The sequence below is a fragment of the Chelon labrosus genome (genome assembly GCF_963514085.1).
Source record: "Chelon labrosus genome assembly, chromosome: 17".
Lineage (NCBI taxonomy): Eukaryota > Metazoa > Chordata > Actinopteri > Mugiliformes > Mugilidae > Chelon > Chelon labrosus.
The window spans coordinates 10,001,983-10,024,964 of record NC_140350.1 but is presented as its reverse complement, the minus strand read 5'-3'; the positions used below and the strand labels follow the sequence as shown (position 1 = coordinate 10,024,964).

General features: G+C 42.2%; 1 protein-coding gene across 1 annotated transcript in view; it reads right to left on the bottom strand.

The window, feature by feature from the left end:
- Positions 1 to 20,967, bottom strand: part of igsf9bb (immunoglobulin superfamily, member 9Bb) — a gene marked incomplete at its 3' end in the record, with an annotated part of 102,844 nt that extends 81,877 nt beyond the window's left edge. Inside the window, exon 1 of the mRNA XM_084565162.1 lies at positions 20,737 to 20,967. Within this exon, the coding sequence (XP_084421288.1) occupies positions 20,737 to 20,800 (64 nt within the window). The 5' untranslated portion in view covers positions 20,801 to 20,967. The remainder of the gene's footprint in view (positions 1 to 20,736) is intronic.
- Between the last annotated feature and the right edge of the window lie 2,015 nt (positions 20,968 to 22,982).

Here is a 22,982-nt window from a genome sequence, read left to right as displayed (position 1 = left end):
AGATCCTATAGAGACAGTAGCTGTTATAATACTATACTGTAAGCCAGATGATGTTGAGCTTTATTTGCAAAACTGAGATCTGATTTGGAGACGCATGTTCATGCCAGTTCTGGACACCTATCTAAAGCTGGTCACTTGCGATCAGATGGCCGGATCTTAATGAAAGGTCTGAACAGGCCCTTAGATTTTACCATGAAGTGTCTGTGAGGAGGACAAAGAACTGTTAAGAGCCTCTTACCTCCTGCTGAGAGGCTAGAATTAAGGTCAGATGGCTAAGGGGGGGATCAATGGAAACTCAACTTCAGGAATGTCAGGGCAACTCAGTGACTGAAGCTTTTGACTTTGCACACTCTGAGTATTCAATGATTAAGCTTTCATTCCATCAGGGTTTTAAATTTGTGGCACTGTGTGCTGAACTAAAAATGCTGCTGTTGGGTCTTCAGTGGCTTTCTAGCTGCTGTACAGATGAAGATTCTGTGTTGTCTGGCACAACTTGGAAGGTGATTTGACACCTGCCATGCCCAAACCCGGCCAAACTCAGGTACGCTTGGTACACTTCGGAAGGTGCTTAATCAAACTCTGCTGCCTCTGAAGTGTTGGAGTGCTTCCAAGAGGAGCGTGAGGGGAAAGTAATCGGAGAAAATGCTGCACATTACGGGCTGACCATGTAGCAATGAGCTCTTGTCAGGAATGGTGTTCACAGACATTTTGCATCCTTTCAGCATTGGTTGCATTTTCACGGGTTTTCCTCTAAAGAAACTGGTAATATGCCATAATTACATTCCATCACTCCAAGTATTCTCTGTGCAAGCCTATGTGTGATCACAGCACACCATATTTTAGAACCTAGGTATAAATACACAATGACATTCACACTTGCAGCTTCTAGCAGATGCTCTCAGCCAGAGTGACTAATAATACTGCTGAGCATCCATGACTCAGGAAGCACAGTCCTTCAAACGAAGATAAACATTTTCACACGCAGGTGCATAATGTGCTGCAAATGTAGAGAGTCTGTATTTTGACCGGGGGGGACCAACATCGCAAAGGACTGTTTCTGAACCATTTATTTTCGTCGAAGGCAACTGTGGTTACGGAGAAACCAAACATTTACCGGGCTGCTGTCACATAGATGTTCTCCGCACCTGTGTAGCGCAACCTGCAAAGTCTTTAAATGCTGCAAATTGTCCGAAGAGTAAGCTCCCTGCTATCAAACAACACAGCGTCCCTGCACGCTGCACAACCGCCTCAAGAGACACATCCTGCACAGAAAACGTATGCATGAAAATAAACACCGAAGCACCACCAGAATCATGGCAATTTTAATACTTTGATTTGTGGCCTAAAATGATATCACACATACTGCAAAAACACAGAATGTAAGAGGAAGCAAAGTATTTATCACAGATTTCAACAGGCCAGAGTCATTTAGATAGATAGATAGATAGATAGATAGATAGATAGATAGACAGATAGATTAAATAAAAATGTACGTCTTCCCACCTGTCTGTGTTTTTCTCTGATGGAAGCTAGGTAAGCTAAGTAGCTAATGTTATATTAACCTTACAATAATGCTGGCCTGGCTCCAGCAGGGCAGAAAGGGAACACAAACAGAGTCAGCACTGGCACAGCAGAGCATCGGAAGTGAAATCCTGCCCAACCTTCACAGCAACACACACCAGAGCTCGTGTGGATACAGTGAACGCATGCACGCACACATGGACACCGATTAACAGAGTTACAATGCCCTGACCAAACATCTGCAGCAATGTGGGGCTTATCGTCTACCTCAGTCTTTTCTCCCTCTGACAACCGCGTCATTTATAGCTGAACTCTTTTTTATCTCTGTGCTCGTCTACTGATAGACATTATTAAAGCATACATGAGATCTGAGCTGAGACGACGACGACCTTGACAAAGACATACAGCTCAGGGAAAATGTGCAGGAACTGACTGGCAGGTTGTCAGTCCAGAGGTGTTTGGAGTCTCTATATATAACAATATGTATATAAGATTATCTCTCATCATGTCATATTATACGCTGTTAGTGATAAATGCCAATTTCAGACTACAGCTTCAATCGTTGTACACAAACATCTACTAAGTCAACAAAATACAAGGGATGATCATCATGAAAAGCTGCTGACATCCCGTAATCATGTTATTAAAGTCGTCAGAATCCTATCTGTGAGCAAGCATGTCATTTTCATACATAACTGTATAATCTTGCTCCACCTGACTATCGCCCTCTTGTAATGAGCTCTGAATGCATATTTTTACCTTTCTTCTTTATGATTTATGAACATAAGGCATGGCATTACCTTCCTAATGGTGTTTGATCGGCACAGGAATATGCATGCGCACATAAATCATAAAACCTGCCAAACAACCAAAGTAATTGTTTTCTCTGATTTATCGCATTACCCTCACTTGTCAGAGGGATATATGCAAGCGGGGTGATATGACAACGCTAATAAGCATTCATTTAAAGCAAAGGTTCTGTTTTGGTCAAATAATAAAAATAAAAATAAATAGACACAAGCTGTCATCTTTAATCCCTTCAAACTAAAATGATGAATGTCTGCTAAATCGTGTCTGACGGAATTTCAAAGACTGTGCTTAGTTCATTGTTTCCTCATTGACGATGAAGGCTATTATTTCATGTGTGCATCACTACATATATTAATTGGATGCAGTATATATGCGAGTGTCAAGCCCTCCTGCTCTGTGCACTCCACTTCGCTCACTGACACAACATGCTTCCACATTCTCTCTACTATAGATGGGTCTTTCATGATGGCATTTTTTAAAATGGGGTCTTGGAAATTACAGATAGATCTTCAAGATAGTCTTTGCTGCAAAACTCGGAGGAAAATGTGTGGAGTTAGTCACCTATTTTTGGTGTTTAACCTAAAAAGTGTGCATTACTATGGTATACTACAGTATGTTAACTCTTGGTAGGCAAGGAGCCAGTGACACAAACACCCTAATAAATAGACTCTAGCTGCATCAAGCTGAATCTGAAATACTTTAATAATCTCTGCAGGAAAACTGCTTTGCATCAGCTCAAGTTTATGAATGTTGTAAAATTGTACAATGAGTTACTGAGTAATTGTGAATACAAAGGGGAGAGGGTTGTCCATTGTCACAGGACTGAAGTCACCGGAGAACATAATGAAAGTACTGGGGTGCAGAGTTTGTAGTCAAGCAGTAACCGGCTATGGGGATGTCACACTCGGTTGCTGGGTTAGCTTAGAGGGGAGTGTGAACAACAACCAAGATAGCATGTTAAAACTCCCTGGATATGCAGTATGGACATAGCCTCGCTACTGACAGCTCAATGCCTCAGCTGCAGAAACGTCCCTTCTCAAGAATGTGACCGGGTTGACACCATTTGTTGCTAATAAAGGCAACAAGCCCGCCACGTCTTTCCTTGCCTCTCTCAGATGTATTCCTTTCTGCCCGAACCGTCAGAAAGTAATGGCTGTGTAATCATAAGATCTGGAGTAACTGTTGCAACAGAAAAGCAAAGAACTACACTCACTGAGCTCCCCTCAATTCCTTACTACAGTCGCTAACCACGTTGAAAGAAAGAAGACAGTGTACAGCTTCTTTTCTCCTCATCCGCATCATCTGCAAGGAGTTGCTGGGAAACAGTAACGCTTTTCAGTGAAATACATTATAATACGGCGCATCCGTAGCAATCAGACCATTTGTAGTTTCTGTCTGCTTTGGCAGCAGAAGGAGCCTTACCTCACTTTGAACTATAACATTATTTAGAAAGGGTGAGGGTGAGAATGAGGGAAATTCATTAGAAGGAGAAGGGTGGCTTTAAATCTGGCCAATGCAAACAAGATGAACTAAAGTTCAGGGTTATGCTACGATGGAGAGACCTCCAACAGTTGAAAACCTCTGGGAGGCTACTCTTGATAGATGAGTAACATTAGTTCTGCTATTTCACGTGTCCGAGATATGCTGCTGCTGCAGAGTTAAGTATAGTAGCAGGAGAGCTGTGAGTTGTTAGCATTGTTGCCTCATCAATACATGTTCATAAATGTGGTGCGTGCAGAAGGAGCATTGAAGGGAAGGGTGTGTCTCCATGTTTAAGCCTTACATCCAATACATGCATATTGTTTTAACTATTTCTACGTCTTCTCATGAGGAGTATCAGATTAATTTCATGTTTTATGAACTAATCCGCTGATAATGAGCTTCATGATGCCAGTGATGCAGGATTCAATGCTCAGTGGCACATGAGATATTGGTTACATAGAAAACCACAACAGGACATTTTCTGACAAACTTGCTAATCCTGCTTTGTAAAAATCCCCTTCACGGTGCACTCTGCAATGTGAACATTTAATCCAATCCTGGCAGGGAACACAACAAGCATTTTCTTTGAATTACAAATGTGAATTTTCATTTCCTTTTATTAACTGGTTTGGTGAAAAAAAGAAAAGAGCTTTCTGGCTGCACTAACTGCAGAAACTCCCAAATGTGTCATATGAATTCCTACAGTGTGTTTTCTAAGCTCACAGCAGGTCAGTAACTACAGGTCCCAAACAACAATGACAGACAGGTAATGACAAACAACTGAGCATCAGTATTCTTGCATCATCCCCGTATCATCCCCTTACATAACTCCTAACTTGAGGGCAGCTGGTCCAAACCACTTGATGTTCTTTTTGACTGCTTCTAGAAGATCACTTTAAGGCTCGATGTCCGCTTTGATCAGGAAGCTGGCTGTAGACATGAATACAAATCAACTGAACTCGGCTTGTACATAACTTCAGTGATAGTTCAGTGTGTCTAAGCATTTTCTTCTTCATTAATATTCCTTCCCTACTTCGTCTTCCCATGATAATGTGCGATCTCAGATGCAAGCAAATCCCTGAGTGTTGGACTGCAGTTAAAGGTCAGACACGGAGCAGGTCTGATGTACTTTGTGCACTAAGCCTTTTGCTGATACCCAGCTTCCTTTTTTTAGAAGAAAAAAATCATTAGAGTCGGCTTTCTGCAGCACCTGCAGGACATACATGACACACAGGTTCTATCTTTAACGCAGTAAGCTCAACGTACGTTAGCTCAACCAGCCAGTCGGTCCTTATCACTAGTAAAACCTCACAAAACAGCAACAGATATACAACTTCAGATGAAACAGAAGTCTCAATTAGTTTTTAAATGAGGCAAAGATGACTCACAGAAAAGACAAGCTACACAATGAAGACAATTATACACTACACTAAGTATCTTTTACAAGAGAAATAACTTCATGTGACATTAAAAATGTAATTATGTACAAAGCTCAGAAGTAAGAAACTGACCCAGATAAGTCAATAGCATAGCAGAGGAAAATCTAACTTAGTTGTAATCCAGAACCAAAAAAAAATTTACTTAATTCACACTTTACGAAAAATACAGCTGCATCTAATCATACTGTTCTATTAAATTGTAGTGTATCATATTGTTACACATTTATCGGCATCATTTTTGCATTGGACCATGGACCATGTACCAAGATACAAACTCCTAACTCCTAACACATCCAAACCTCAGAGTAACGTTGCCAGCTAGGTGGCAACAAATCAACTACCTTTTGCTCATCTGGGGGAGGCTGTGGCCCAGGTGGTAGAGTTGATCGATGCCTCACACGTGCCTCCGTTTCAGGGGGCAAGACACTGAACCCGTAGTTGCTATTAATGAAAAGCTGTTACAGTCAGATACTTGGGTGTGCACTGAGTGTACTGATCTGACACAGATTTATAAAAACCTAGTGTAATATAGCCAATGCTGAAAATATGTATTAAGTGTCTGGAGATTCCTCCAGTTCTACATCTGGAACTTTACTGTCTGATATGTTACAAGCTGTTCCACTGAAAGACAAGAACCCTAAACAAAGTTGACTCTAAAAGCAAGACAGATGGCAGCATGGCTCTCACTAGTCCAGGTCATGTTATATTAAAAATAAAACTATCTGAAACCAATGCAACTGCACTTTAGAGTTTCTTTTGCCACTCATCTCCACTGCAGCCTGACACAGACACACACACAAAAACGGTTTAGGAACAACTCAAAAGACATGAGAAACAGCACAAGGTGTTGACGTGGCCTTCAAATTCACTAGATCTCAAACTGATCATGTATCTGTGGGATCATCCACACTGGCCCCTCCCCTCAACCCATAGGACCCAGAGACCCCCACTAAAGACATTCTGTTGCCAGACACCACAGGACACCCTCAGAAGGCCCATGTCCATTCTCTGATGAGTCACAACTGTTTTGGAGGCACAAGGGAGACCTAGACAATATTAGGAAGGTGGTGATAATGTTATGTCTGATCTGTGTATTTTGTAATTTCATCACTGTTAAAAATAATCACCAATAATTGTCTCTCAGCAGGTAGCAGTCATGTACTGCTGCCAATATGCCAACTTCTCTGACTGTGGACCCACGATGTAACAACAGTTGCCTTCAAAGATTTAAACAATCCAGGACATTCGGCCAGAAACCAGAGGGAACACAATGGCTTTGTAACAAATCTCTCTAGTTATATGAGCTATCACTCCGATTAGTCACCACCTGTCTCCTCAGACCTGACACGTGTTTGCCAACCACAATCAATAAACAATTGAGATTTGACAGAAAGACCCTGAGAGGCCACCTGCCATCTTAAAGCCTGGGGCTGCTCACTGGTGCAGCCACTCTCACATGCGTACAACTGCTTAGTGAGCAGTAACGTGCGGCTCTCGCTGCTCGGACAAGGTCACAGCATCAGGTCACAGCCGACAGGGGACACCGTGAAACCGTAACACAGGAGGCCTACATATTGGAATACGGACTGTCAATACGGAAATATCTCTTTTAATTCTCACTGTCTCTTTTTTCATTCTTTATTCTGTTTCGGCACAACCTTGGCTGGTCCTGCGATTTTACACACAAGAAATACGAATGGATGCACCGGTAATGTACAAGAGATAAGACGGAAAGAAGAAGCGCAACCACTGTAGCTGTAGGGAATACTAAACAACTCAGATGAGGTTATAAAACAGGATTCCTGGCAGATGCAGGAGACAAATCCTGTATTGTCTGCAAAATTATGTAGTATTATCTTCACAGTAAGCAAATTTTTACCTGGTGGTGGAGGAGGAGATACAATGCCAGCTCCTCTGATATGTCTTTGTTTAGACGTGACAGCTATTCACTTCATACCTCATGTCCAGAGTGCACTCTAGCTGCTCTAAACAGGGGGAGTTTTCCTCTAATTCTCACCAAAAAGATGTCTCTCCGTTATCTCCCTACATTATTCACATATAAAGCCACACACTGTCTCTTTACATGCACTCTCTGCTAGCTGCCCTGTGATATTTTCAGCGAATTACCAGGTCTCCTCCCCGATGCCTCGCATCTGCATTGTTTCTCAACAGTGACCTGACCTTCGGATAGAAAGATTAAGAACAGTTCATGTCAGCATTGCATGAAGTAAGTTGTTACTTGACACCTTGAAACCATCCACTGAGGCCAGTGGGCCGATCTATCAGCCTCACCCTTTAGTGGTGATGGAGAGACATGGATACTGCCATGGGCACACAGGCTAACGCAGCGGCACATACGGAGTAGCCGTCTGATAGAGAAAGGCAATTTGAGGCAGCTACTCACTAGGACTGATTGGATCCTGCAGAGTTTGTGTTTTGTGTGCCAAAGGTTTTAATTTTACCCCTGAGAAATATCTATACTTGTGTTTTTATATGTGCTCTCCACAGGCCAAAAGACAAATATATGATGGCAGTTGCTGTAGATCAATTTTTTGGAGCTGGCGGTTTGATTTGTTTTTACCTACAATGCCAGTAAAGATAAATGATGATCCTAATATTAATTAGCTGTTCTTTATCTTTTGGTTCTAATTACTGCTAACCACAAGAGGGATTTATATGAGGGATCCACATGAAATGGCATCAGTCCAACACTGCTGCCACAGAGCAGCGAGGGGATCATGTATCATATGCAGTGCTGTGCCATAAAGGCCAGAGACCGGTGTACTCAGTCAGTCAATCGTACGCATTTTCTACTGCTTCTTTCAACAGGTCCTATAATCACACATACCTATAGAAATCATCATAGTATAAAAATTATAATGTAAATCTCAGATCTTGGGCTGAATTTAGAGTAGCACAGATGAGGGTATGGAGGGGTATCTTATGGCCCTATCCAATGAATGTTTAATGGGTCTGGAGAAGTCGACGTGGAGGAAGCTGACTGTGCTGCATCAGTAGGCCAGGCTGTAAAATGAGACCGGGGAGGAAGCCAGCCAGCTCAGGATGGTGGGAGGAGAGGGGAGGGGAGTGGAGGGGAGTGAGAAGGGGAGGTGAAGGGTGGGCGTAATGGAGTATAGTCCTCTGAGAAACTGTACAGAACTCGACAGAGCAACCAAGATGTATGTTAGCAGGAAGCCATTACCAAAAACCACACTGCTGCACTAAAAACCCACCAAATGAAAATGGTACGGGTATGAATCATGTAGTTCTGAAATGCTCCATTCCAAACAAGCACTGATATCTGGCTTATTTTAGTAGAAACACACTTTACATTTGAAATGTATTATACTGCCAACTTCCAGACCCTGCTCCGTCTGGTAAAATGAGCATACCTTATCCACTGACCCATCTAATTGCTTTCTGTGTTTAACAGCCAGTGTAGACGAGCCCATGCCTGTAAAACTGGCAGCGGGTGAGAAGTGAGGGAGCGCTGTACCATGGATGCAGGGATCTTTAAGCAACTTGAGCAAAGGCTTTCTTTTGAGCGTGTGGGTTTGATCTGACTCCAGACACAAACTGGAGACAGAATGCATTATCGTCGTCTATAAACAATGTGCAAAGGTTTATTGCCATGTCATAATAGAAAAGTCACATGGACATGACAAGGCTTGTGAGACGGGCAGACCTGCTCAGAATGGCTCAATGGCTACAATATCCCTGGATTATGGACAGAAAATTGGACAATGCATCAAGTTAGCTATGGCATCTTCATGAAAACATCTCAAGCTCCTGAACTACGGTCCTCATAGTCCTTCAGAACAATGACTGGAATAATGCTTATTTTGGCCTGTGTTACAGTGTACATCTGCGTATCCAAATGACCAACTGAAAACCACATGCAGCTGTGAACAATGTGCTAATGAAGGCTATAATCTAAGGGACATAGCACAGAAAGAAAGACAATCATTTCCCCTTCCATAATTAAGAACTGCTCTTTGCTGCCAAGTCAGTAGCAGTGCGAGAAATTTCCAACACCTCTAATCTATTTTGGAAGGGGCAATTAATTGCATTTAACACTTTACCTTGTATGTTCATGTGGTTTTGGGAGAAAAAATGGGAGTTATTTTTCTCATTTCCCAATAATGGTGCAAAAATATACATAGATGTATTTCGTTCTAGCAAGCAGAAGGATGTCAAAATAATCCTTTGGACTGCTTAAAGGGGAATTACCATTACCTGAACCTTATTTCTGGCATAAAATACGATCATTTACTCACCCTTTGGTGTCATTTGGAGTCATTTGGACAATATTTAGATCCGCGTATATCCATATAGCAGGAGTGACAGGGGCACCGAAACGCAATAGCTAGTGCTATTCCCTGTTGAGTCCAGAGTTACCTGTTATCTATTCGCGGATGTGCAGCGGTTTGTTGTTCTTTGGCCAGCTGTTCCTCTCTCTGCCTACGCATCCTCCTTTCAACGAGCTCCTCATCCATATACTCTGGCTCAAAACGGTAAGGACGTCCATCATAAACAAAAGTCGTGGTCCACAACCTCGGAATCGAAAAAATATTCAGCCATGTTGCAAAAAACTAGCAGTAGCAAATTACAGGTAAACGGCGCTCAGAGATGACATCATCCAGGTCAGAGGTTAGCAGGTCAATCTACAGAAACCGGATGATGATAACAGGTAACTCCAGACTCAACGGGGAATAGCACTAGCGTATCATAACAAAATATTGGTGAAATGAACGTGTTTAGCTGCAGATAATATGTTATTTAGATCGTGCGTTTCGGTGCCCCAGTCACTCCCACTATATGGATATACGCGGATCTAAATACCTTCCGAACGACTCCAAATGGCACCAAAGTTATATGGGTGAGTAAAAGATCGAATTTTATGCCAGAAATAAGGTCCAGGTTGCAAAAAACGGTAATTCCCCTTTAATGAATAGCTGAGGCTATTTCCCCCTCCATCTTCATCTTTTCTCCTGTGAGGTGTTGAAACCCCAGCATGAAGTTGGTAGTGGATTCATTGGCATCTAACTCCACAAAAAGTGATTCACTGTGGTGACACAACGCACCAGGACAGTAGATCATCAAGAGATCACAAGTCGTCTTCTGGCATCATTTGGTGACTCAAACCATGTCACAAACTGGCCACTGTTAATGTCACGAGTCCCCTGTCATATGTGATTAATGTGAAGCTATGTACACAACCACTTGACGCAAACTGCAAAAAACATTTTAACATTCAGTAGTCCAACTTCAACAAACAAGCCCTGGATAATAGACCTCACAGTACTAGCTAGAGTAACCATTATGTGAACATTTTTCTTCTCTTTAACTCCAATAGTCATGACAGGTTTTTGGATGTTGAACTCAATTTTAAAGGTTTTCTCAAAGTAAACTTAAAGTAGCCCACTGACTGAAATTCATTATGTCTGTGTGGTCAATGTTCATTTAACTCAATGTCCTTAAGTTTTGAGTATAGAAGAGCAATGGGGGAGGAGGAGGGGTGATGGAAAGAGAATACTGGGAAATACAGAGGCTGCAGCTATTTTCATACTTTTTGAAATAGAGAGAACTATTACTATAAAATTTCAATACCTTTGAAACAAAGCTCTACAAAAGAATATTAAACCAAAATACTGGCATCATAAGCGTACTGGATGTGGGGATTTTAGAACCCGTTTCCCTAATAGGAATGCTTTTCAAAGCGGCTTTTTTTTTTTTTTTTTTGGTGGTGGTGAATGAAATTTTAATGTCCTCTTCTCTAAACGGCCTGAATGGCATTAAGTGAAGGCATTCTTTCAAATGCCAATACCAACCTTTGTACATCTTGTCAGTATATTTTAAAATAAATGTTTCAAATTTGAACAAACAAGATGTGAGTTGAATCTATGAGAAGTTTAGGTAAACTTTAAAACCTGCAGTTAGTCGTCAAGATGAGAAATATCAGTGTTCTCAAGTTAAAATGGCAATAGATATGAATAGAGAGTAGTTGTTTAGTTGAAATAGCGAGGAATTATAAATTCATCTGACAAGATAAAATTAGTTTACTTCAGTGGATAATGGAACAAGTTTTAACTCATAGTTTTAGGGTTAAACAGGAAATGATGATTAGATATCACTGAATTGAGGTTTTCTTCAAGTTGAATTTACTTGCTTTTTTAGGCAGCACGTGAACTTCTGTCTAAGTTTTACCATTTGGAAATGTATGTAGACGTGTTTAGGCTTCTGAATTTACCATACCAGACATGCTGCACCTTTTCTTAACCGAAACATGTACACTCAAAATGAAACCTCACTTTGCTTCGACTTGTAATTCAGCACTAATTAAGGAAATTAGACTAAAATAGAATCCTAATACTCCACAGGGACACAAGATGTCAATACAAGTGGACAAAGTTTTGATGATGTGTCTTTCTGTGTAACCTAACTGCCGCAGAAGGGCTACAGCAATTACTAACTGGGCAGCTTTAAGATGAGTCAGCTAAAGGACACTGGTACGCTGTAATCGGTACACGTATAGGAGACCAATGGCGTCCTGAAGCGGTGTTCTGCGAGGCTGCTCCAACACTTCATCGGTGATCCGCATACCATACAGACACTTATCTTTAATGACCGCAGTTTATTTTAGTCGCTCCCAGATCTGAGGAGTAGCAGCGAGAGAGTTAGAAGGAAGGATGTTTCAGAATAAAAAAAAATAAAAAAAATAGCAGTTGCCTTTATGTGACCTAAGAGACAACTAGTGCATCCTGTGAGATAGTGTCTTTATCCATGCTGAACTACGCCAGTGAACCCGAACATTCTTCTCTGCTGCCTCCTTGCTCTTTTCAGGAGTGATATATAATTGAAGTTACACAGGAAGGCAACACTAGATAAGGAGCGTCGATCCTCCACCACATTGAATTAAGCGACAAACCCTGGCACTGAGCGATAGTACAGATAAATACAAGTGGAACTTGAAAACAAATGCAGCGAAGGCAAATTCTGATACATATATAGAAACATTTCCAAGCTTATTGAGAGTAAATTTAAGTCAACAATAGTGTGTACCATTAAGTCATAGTAATTAATCTTATCTGTGATCCTCCACTGCAAGCATATAAATACTGAAGCATCCCCTCTTTAAACAGTTTTAAAGATAGCAGTGGCAGGAAGCAGTCCATAGTCTGCCTGCCTCAAAACATGACAGCATTAATAACCATGCTGCAAACAGGAGTCAGGTGCGATTCTGTCCTGACTGGACCAAAATAGAAACAGACTGTCCTTAGTAAAACACCACAGTTCTGTGGACTGCTCATTTGTACATAGCTGATGGGGATCAACAACAATCTAAAACTGCACACGAAGCACCTCTTCACGACAATCTTTCCCGTCAGTCCATGCAACCGAGCATCCCCAGCACACTACTTCACTGAACCAAAATGGACGCTGCTGGGAGCTTGGGGGCTTGATAGCAGCCGTCCGTCACCACTCCTTGGCCCAAATACCAGGCTGATTGACATCTAAAGGTTGGTGACTTTTATGGAGTGTGCCATTTGCCCCAAGCAACAGGGGTGCCACTTTTCATTAAGCTCAGTGGGAGTGAAGCTTTCCCTGTGCATGGAGATGTCCCCAGCACATTACAGTGCACAACCAAACACTAACAACTCCAAGTTCATCTCAGAAAAATCTCCTCAATAACATCACGCGCCTGTGCTTGGCAACAGAGTTTGGCTATATCAGCAATATAAACACTGATATTTCCTCTATGATAAAGTACGGATAAGAATGATTAATTGTTAATATAACTGTTGTTGAAGAAGCCGAAGAACATGCAACGTGCTATACTGTAACTGTCAGAAAACCGCAACCTGGTACTAGAGCATCTCCATCTCATTAAACTTTCTGTTTAGCAACAGGTGAAAACTAAAATGAAAACTAAAGTGATGAAGCAATACTTCTTGCTCTGAGTATAAATGCATGTTAGCAGTCTCAGTAAATGGTGACAGATTCCCTGATAAAGTGGATATCTGTTCTAGCCGTTGCAGCTGTTTCCAGCAGCTGGACTGACTGGAGTGAACAAGTCAATCCATCATCATGTATGAGGATCATTTTATTTAAACCTAACTGACGTTCAATTAACCCAGTCCCAATATACTGTAGAAGCAGAGGCTTCATTTCCAAACTTCATCATGGGACACTCTTTAAGGAACACGCATGCACGGCCCATACTGAGGGGAAAACACAACATGCTGTAGTTTTAATATAAAAAGTTGTTTTTTGTGTCCACTTATTGAACGGACAAACAAGGTAACAGGACAAGCAAAACAGATAACTACTCCTTTAAATATTCACGATCAGGCATAACATTATAACTAATATTGTGTAGGTCTCCCTTGTGCCTCCAAAACAGTTGTGACTCATCAGAGAATGGACATGGGCCTTCTGAGGGTGTCCTGTGGTGTCTGGCAACAGAATGTTGTTAGTGGGGGCCTTTGGGTCCTATGGATTGAGGGGAGGGACCTCTGTGGATCAGGCTTGTTCCAGTACATTCCACAGATACTTGATCAGTTTGGGATCTAGTGAATTTGGAGGCCAGGTCAACACTTTGTGCTGTTTTGTGTGTGTGCCTGTGTCAGGCTGCATCCTGCTGGGGATGGCTGCTGCCATCAAGGAGTGTCATTCCTTTGGAGTGGAGGGGGGGGGGGGGGGGGGGGGCTGGTCTAGGTGGGTGCTACAGGTCTAAGTAACATCCACATGAATGCCAGGTCCAAAGGTTTATGCGCAGAACATTGTATTGTCACAAGATGGTCAATGTTATTTACTTCTCCTGTCAGTGGTTTTAATGTTGTGGCTGACCGGTGTATCCATGCATCCAAGTACAAGCAAAGTAGAAAAAAGATTAAGGTAATCTATAAACTCATCAGAATACAACAAATTAATTTCATGATGTATATCTTGATAGGAAAACTGTTGTATAAGATGTATTTTCTTTTTTTTTTTCAATATCCTTCAAATCAATAGAACATACAGGGAACATGTGGGTCCTCCACTTCTGTAAACTAGTGTGAAAACTTGCCCAAGAATGTTGGCACAACATGAGGTTGACAGCAGGAAAATTAAGGCTAAAAATAAACACCAACAACTGCCAACTTAAAACTTTTTTCTAGTTCAATATTCAAGAGGCTTTAAGCTCAGATAGGACTTATTTTATCAGGATGTGTGACCTCAATACAGAAAGCTGAATGCTGGATTCAGAGATCGTTTTATCTGAAGCTACGGGGCTCATGTGGCTATGTTCTTCTTCTTCGCACCTACACCCACGTACACACACTTTCACACTAATCTCGGAGGTTGAAGTTTAAAGAACATGTACGGTGCAGGAAGGAAATCTGACCCTTGAAATCTAGATAGCATTAATATAGAGTGATGGAGAGATTCTGACAACTGGGCCAAGACTCTGGTTCAATGTCCAGAAAAAAATCTGTGAACAACAGAGATCCTAGCAATTTATATGTTGAGCCATTTAGTCATTAACAGCAGTGATCAGATCAATAAAAGGCCAAATCCAAGAAGTCCTGAAGCCACCAGTGAGAAAATGCTGAACACCCAAAGGCTTTAAATCTACGCTGCCAATGAGACATGAGACTCCCTTTTCTTGGTCAGCAGCTTTGTTTTTGCCAAGCAGCCACCCACTTACAGCTAGACTGCTCATTTAGAGATCATTCTGTAGGGATCATCAAAAAACTGAGATACCAGGAAAGTTTGAGGGAATTAATTAGACAGCAGCGCTCCGTGCCATCTCCGTTTAGGTACACAGAGCATCCCAAAATACACATGCTCTGACTGCATCACCAAATCCCAAGTTAGAAAGTTTTCTGTAAGTACAGAGTTCTAGTTTAAATCTCATTTCACTCAAAAATAAACTCCATAATGATGAGAAATGTGAATTATTAGTAGAGGAAAGGTTACATTCATTGCCATTATTGATTAACCTGTCTGTTCTATTTCCTTGTTGACTGCTTGGGCTAACAAAATGTCAATACACAGTAAAAATGCCTGTGATAGTCATCTAAAACTCAAGATGTGATCTTCAAATCTGAGATGCGAAAAAAAGGGTAATCTTAGAATTTCCTTCGATAGTTGGTTCTTTTCAGAATTAATTTCATTTATTACTTGTTTGACTAGAAGCTGGAAAACAGGCACAAATAAATGCTTTTATTCCTTTCGGTTCTCAATACCGCCGCAAGCGAATTTTGCACAGGCCAACCTGACATTGCACCTTTTCTCGGTTTTGCATGGACTGACAGTCATGAGGATCCTCAGCTACGTGCACCATTTACCAGCAAACTAGAGTTCAGTTCAACCAACACTTTTTAACGTTGGTTAAGTTTTAACTCGAATTATACACTCTGCTCTTCATGTTTTACCATTAAGCCTCTGGTAATACTGTATGAACAGATGTGCGTAATCAAAAATCTATGAGTTTCAACCATAGACTGTATATAAATATGGACAATGCGTCCCCTCTTCCTTGCATTGGCAAACTGACGCTATTTTCCTGGGGATACAGGTGGCGCCATCTTGTGAGTTTGGAGCCAGAGTCTGCGCAGTACGGTCCGAGAGTGACCATCAACATGATATTCATTCATTCATTTTCTGTAACCGCTTGTCCTCTAGAGGGACGCGGGCGATGGATTTGAACCCAGAGCCTTCTTGCTGTGAGGCATCAGTGCCAACCACCACGCCATTGTGCCACCCATCAACATTATATTAACTACTTAAAATGACAGAAACCATCCTTAAAAAAAGATTATTTGATGTGTATTTTACTGATTTAGTTTGGCCCAAGTCCCATCCACAAACATGAAGGAGGTGGAGCTCATGACCTGTACTGCAGACAGTCACCAGGGGGAGCTCTACTTGCTTTGGCTTCACTGTTGAGGAGCAGTCCACCTATATACTCTCTGTAGTTTCAACTGAACAGCTGTCATGGTTATATGTGCCAAATTGATGGTGGTTAAAAATGTTTCAGCACATTCTGCATTTTAGTCTCTAGTATGAGTCAAACTGTTACATTTCCCCTACTGCCGCTCCCAGCATCTTTCCTTAGATCTTCCCTGAGTGATCCCAATTTTACATCTGGAAATTGTAATACTACAAACTATATATACAGTAGCTGTCACATCAAGCCATACAGACAGTCAAGTTACTCTCTGACTGGACAGTTTAGGGGATGTCACTATTTACTAGCAGGTTATTACTATAGCGTAGACTGCAAGTACATAACGTCATGAAGAAGGTGAAGCATCTAAAGAATCATTCCGTCGTGAGATCGCAAACGCAACAGACTGAAGTTTAACGGACTTAGATTGATCATGGAGACATCCTTATACTCACACACTGGTGTGCATGGGTGTTACTGTGGTTACCACATAACTTACAGTAACGTTACTTATGCTGATTGCTTCCTGAACAGTTCAAAAACTGTAGCTTAATCTTAGAATCACAGATCTACGAACCAGGTAAAGTCTTTTGTCTGTTTTAGTGCCTTTCAGCACTAAATAGCATATGTTGGGTTCTTTGGTTTCTTACCAGCTCGCATCACCTGAACTAAACACAAACACATCAGAGTCTGACTGAACCAACAGCAACAGGTTAGGTGTGAAAATTCCTACAGTAAAAAGCTTTTAGCGCTAAAACCTTTTGTTTTTCTGTTGTTACCATCCACTCCACTCCAAAAAAAAAATCACACATACACCACTACCCACCCCCCTAATCCCCAGCCCTGTTGGCATGTTGTGGCATATGTATTTATCTAGCAACTGAGTGGCATTTATCTCACAGCTTACTCATAATTAGTCCAACTTAGACCGGGGCAAACAGCCTGTTAGTGGGCATATGTTCAGATCCCAGTTAAAGACACACTGCTCCCAGAGGGGATGGTTGTATGTTGACATGTGTGCATATGTTGCATGTGTCTGTGGGTAGGGGCAACAAGAGTCTGTGTGTGTGTGTGTGTGGGTGGGTGTGTGTGTGCGCGTGAATGGAAGCAGACGGTCGCTGTGGAGCGCACCCTGAGCCTCCATTAGCACAACCCACCATGTTCCCTTCCCTCAAACACCCGGCCATGCTGCGAGAGGCCACTTGAAACCTGGAGGGGAGCGAGTTCATCCGAGTGTACAGAAGAGGACAACACGACGGATGGACGGAGCAGAGAGGAGAGGAAAGACGAGAGGGGGAGTGGAGGGTATTGAGGCCCTGAGTCAGAAGAGAAAAGTGAGAGGAAAGCGGTGCAGAGTTAGGGAAGGATAAGGGGAGGGGAGAAGAGAGGAAGAGAGGCTCTCTGGCTCAGATCCAGGGTTGTCACTGGCGTAAGTCGAGCCATTTGCCAGCTGCCAGCTTGAGACAGCAGAACTCTGCCGCGAGGATGCCGTCCTGAGTAGCTCCTGCAGGCCGGTGTGTGTTTCTGTGGTTGTGTGTCCGGATGCTGCAGCTCTCCATCGCATCAGAGGACAAGAACCATATGCATAACCCGACTGACTGAAGGGACACTCTTTGCAAAACACAAGTCCAGTCACAGTTGCTCCTCCTCCTGCCGAGTCGCCTGCTGTCCCACCCGCCGAAGAGATGAGGGGAAGCCGCTTAAAAACATCTCCCTAAGTCTCCTCCTTTTGGCAGACGATGCTTAACGGTATCCTCTTTAGACGGGACATTACATAACTGTTAGCCGCGTAGCCAGACGAGCCCAGTCGCACGAGACGGACGGATGCCAACAAAAATAAATATATGTAAACCTGCAGGATTCTGTGTCAAAAACCTAACACTCAGTGACAGAATGTTTGCTGATATCATCAAGCGCTCCTTCATCACACGCGCATCATCTAATCAGTGATGATGAGACACAGACGCTGTCCCAATTTCCTCCATTTCTCCAGTCTCTTGAAGATGAGGAGTCGGGAGGGAAAGGAAAAGAGGGGGGGGGACATTTTTTTAGATAAAGTGCAACACTGCTGCAGCTGTACTTGCCCGCCACATGCCTCCCTGCCCATGTCGTCATCGACGTGAGACAAACCCACGTGTACGCAATACACGCTTTAAGTTAGAGCTGCAACAAACGATTATTGTGTTTTGATTAGTCGATTTTCTGAGTAGTTGATTAATCTATGCAAACGTAATGATGACATATTTGAGCGCTATATCTTTGAGCTTTTACTGAATTAAAAACAACAAAAGTTCAGATTTATTGATTGTAATTAGGACAACATGGAAACTCCAGGTAGAAAAAGTCCAGCCAGTGCAACGTTAACTGAAATTTAAGCGGTTTAATTATAATAGGTCTGTATGTGCAGAAACTACCTGGTAACAACTTGGAATTCCTCTCAAAAGCAGTGACGCCATGCTAGCGACGACTCAAAGCCTTTGACCACCACCAACAAGAAAACTAAATTCACTATATTAGTCCAAATATTCAGTGGTTCAGCTACAGAGATGAGCATTTTCAAGTTTCTTAAGTGTGCAAATAGTTTGTTCTTTTGGGGGTTTGGCAGTTTTGAGCAACTGGTCGTATTACTGCCCTCTGCTGGATAAAAATATATATATAAATACAAAACAACAGCAATCGTTTCTCAACCGTCAAGGTCTCAACTTTTGACCTTTCATACATGCAGGCTTTTTTAGTAAACTTTGCGATGAGTCGACATATTCTGTTCAAATCAGCACATTTATGTTTAAATAAATACTCCAAAATAAATAATTGGCTGCTTCCTGGTTTTATCTGATAGCCAATGGTATTCCTTTGGGATTTGGACATTGTTTTGGAAATTAGGGCTGAGTACTGTTACTGACTCCAAAAAACAATTTGATTCTAATTCACAAGGTCCTGATTTCAGCTTTGACACAGTTTTGCTGAAAGAAATTTTCACAAAACTAATGTTTTCATTGGTTCCAGAGGTTTGTGGTAATTCCATAACTAGTTGGTACATCTTGCATGTGGCTTTGCTTTTTGTGCAGCTTTTTTCTGTTTGATATACTGTTTTTTTTTAGTTCAATCAGCTTTCAGGTCTGGTAGTTTTGGACCTACCCTCACATGTGGACTAATCTCAGTGCGCCATTTTACACGATTATTAGTGCAAAACCGGTCACAGTGAGATTTCTGATGAGAGGATGCAGGAAATGCCATTTATTTTAAACATCAATCAGAGGATTTTATGAATTTATATTGGATCTTTCAAAGTGAAAGATCTTTTTTTTAAAGAAAAACCTAGCCCTATTGAAAATTGTGATGTTTAAATATTGACATTTCTGTACAAAAATCCAAGTATCACTTAATTATAGTCCACTTCCCATTTGAATATGAGCATACATAGGAAGAGTCCCTTTCCTCCTCCCAGCCCTCCACAAGGAGATCAGGTGCAGGTGGCTTGTTTGACTTACACCGATCAGCCACAACATTAAAACCACTGACAGTAAATACTGAAGTAAATAACACTGACCATCTTGTGACAATACAATGTTCTGCTGGGAAATCCCAAACTGATCGAGTATCTGTGGGATGCACTGAAACAAGCCTGATCCACAGAGCCCTCTCCCCTCAGCCCATAGGACCCAAAGGCACCAGCTAACAACATTCTGTTGCCAGACACCACAAGACACCCTCAGAAGGCCCACATCCATTCTCTGATGAGTCACAACTGTTTCTGGAGGTACAAGGGAGACCTAGACAATATTAGGAAGGTGGTCATAATGTTATGCCTGGTCGATGTATCTCTCACCCACGAGGCCAGTGCGTTTGTCAAGTCGTTTTAGGCTCAGATAAAGTCAGGATGCGCCTGATCAAAGTTGCATCACAACATGAGTGACAGGAAAGGAGCCTGGGAACTGTTTAAAATCCCCTCAATGACAAAGCGCTCCCTCTAGCGGAAAGAGCCCGCGGTGACTCGGTCTGAGCAGCTCCCGAGGAAGAGGTTAATCCACTCATAGCGTTTTAATGACATCCACACCAGCGCACCATACTAATCACATTTGCCTTCACGTTTGACAAACGCTGGTAAGTCGGTGTGAAGCGCGGGGAACCATGCTGCTGCAGCCTTCAGCAAACTCACACGTCTCGGGAGGAAGGCGTCAAGCAGAATAGGCTGCAAAACAGTCTGGAGCCAAAAACGTCGCAACTAACACAGTGTCATTTATCACTGAAAAGCACGCATCTGTGTGTTGCATTGCTGAGGGAATAAGCGGGGCTTAAACCGGGTTTTAAATCGGCATATTCCCTTTTAACAGTGAACCGGTGTGTCTCCATCATCATCTGCCGCCCGGCTCCACTCAGGTGACGATCACACGTATGAACTTCATGACGCAAAGTGTGAAACATTTGAACATACAAGCGACACATTCAAAGTTGGCCAACAGACAAGCGGGGAGACGCTTTATAAAGCAGCGGGGCTAAGTTAAAACTTGAGCAAAGATTGGATACAGATGCTGCACTTCGACTCACCTTGAGCGGCCGTTCCTCGGGTGCTGAATACACTTGCTATCAAAGTGGCCACATACCAAATCATAGTACTATTGCCGACCAGAAATAAATCTCATCATATCTCAAAGTGCCCCTTTCGGTGAATCTGTCATCGCCGAGTGGCCCGAGACAAACTGAAGCCGGCCGGTATCCTTGTTTTTTTTTGTTTTTGTTTTTGTTTTTTTCTTCTTGTTAACCGAGCCCTGGACACTTTTCCATCGGTGCTTTCCCCTCTCTCTTCCCCTCTCCTCCGCTCTCCTCTCGCATCCTGAGACGGTTCACCTGCGCCAATGGGACAAGAGCAGACGGCGCCGTGAAACCAAGCCCGAGCCTTTAGATAACCGCGGGCCCGCCTCCGCGCGCGTTTCATTGACGGGCGTGGGAGGGCTGCGGCCCCTGATTGGTTACCTGGGCTGTAGCTTTTCTAATCGGAGTGGTGCGTTCACCGGTACACGGTTTATACTCGGAGGTCTCGGAGATGAAACGACTCAGGCAGCCAGAGAGCAAACTCTGCCTTTTTCACCTTAACAGTAAACATAGTTAATAGCAATAAAAACACATTAACTAATTTTAATCTCTTTTAATATTTTTTATTAAGAAAATTGGAACAGAATCAGTTGACTAGTCTACTCAGCAAATCGATTATATGCGCAAAATATTAATGATAAAACAAAAAACGAAAATAAGCTCAAACTATTTGTAAGTTTAGTAGTCTACTACCTGGGACACCATACGCCATAGCAATCTCTTTACAATACAGCAATGTGTGGTAATATTCAACAGGTGGTTACCCTGTATCATAATTAATCATAACCAAAATGAGAATCCCTGTTGTCGAGCCAAGGCAGCAACACTACTTATGAGTCACTTCAGCATAAACACAAAATGTCTTACGACAAGTCATGTACAAAGCTATAAGACGTCAACGTCCTCACTTTAGCGTCTTTAAAAACTTAAGGGCTCATTCCCATTTTTTTTTCGGAGGGCCTGAACGCATCACTAGAGGGAGCCTTTTCATGGTGGGTTGGAGTGTGAAGCCGTAGCGGAGCTGCAGTATCATCCTGCGCAATGAGAGGAGAGGAATCCTCCAGCCCCGCACATCACCACATCACTGACAGCCTCGAATTCAAATCTCCTCTGAAATATAAGTTTGTAAAAATGTCCACTGCGTACGAAAGAAGTCGTGGTGGTCACGTTTCTGTGATGCCACATTATGAATCACATGGCATTGAGAGGACTGTCATTAGAAAACACTGACTAAAGCAATTTTCAATAAGAGCCTACTCCAAGGTTCAGCATGATTCATCTTTATTTACTGATAGAGTGATTCCGTCAATGGCAATTTAAAATGCAACTGACTCAGAGTGCCTGGCTCATAGGGCACCCATCACGCCTCAGTGCCAAATCACTCTGTAGGTCTGGAAGGACCCCCACTGCTCCTTCAGGAGGGGGCTCGGCAACAGTACACAGTATATCCACTGATTCTCATTTTCCACTTTGGCTGCAATTTTTATTTTAGGTATTTTGCAATTTAGGTTTATTCAAGGTAAATGCATCTTTTCATAATGGCTTCAACAACTGACTGGTTGATTTACATAATACATTTACAATCAGAGGAATCAACGAAGACAAGTCATCTCAGCTGTTTGTATATATATATATATATATATATATATATATATATATAAGTGTAAAAAAAAGTTGTTTTTCTGTGGATTAATTAGTTAATTCATTCAAGACAGACGTTCTGACAGCTAATCAAGAATTCAAGAGTTACGGAAAGAACAACAGCTTCCAGCAAAATGATTTATTATGTCAGTCAGTTGAGATTATAATTATCATGCTGGTTTTAAAAAGGAAACATATAATTGGTCAGAAGGAACATTGTTTATGGTATTCTCCTTGTCTTATACACCAATCAGCCACAACATTAAAACCACTGACAGGAAAAGTAAATAACTTTGACCATCTTGTGACAATTGTTCTGCTGGGACACGTTTGGACCTGGCATTCATGTGAATGTTAGACATGTATCACCCACATAGACCAGACCAGGCACCCCCACTCATGACACTCCTTGATGGCAGCAGCAGCAGGATGCAGCCTGACACAGGCACCCACACAACAATGGTTCAGGAACAACTCAAAAAAAGATGAAAAACAGCACAAGGTGTTGACCTGGCCTCCAAGTATCTGTGGGATGCACTGGAACAAACCTGATCCACAGA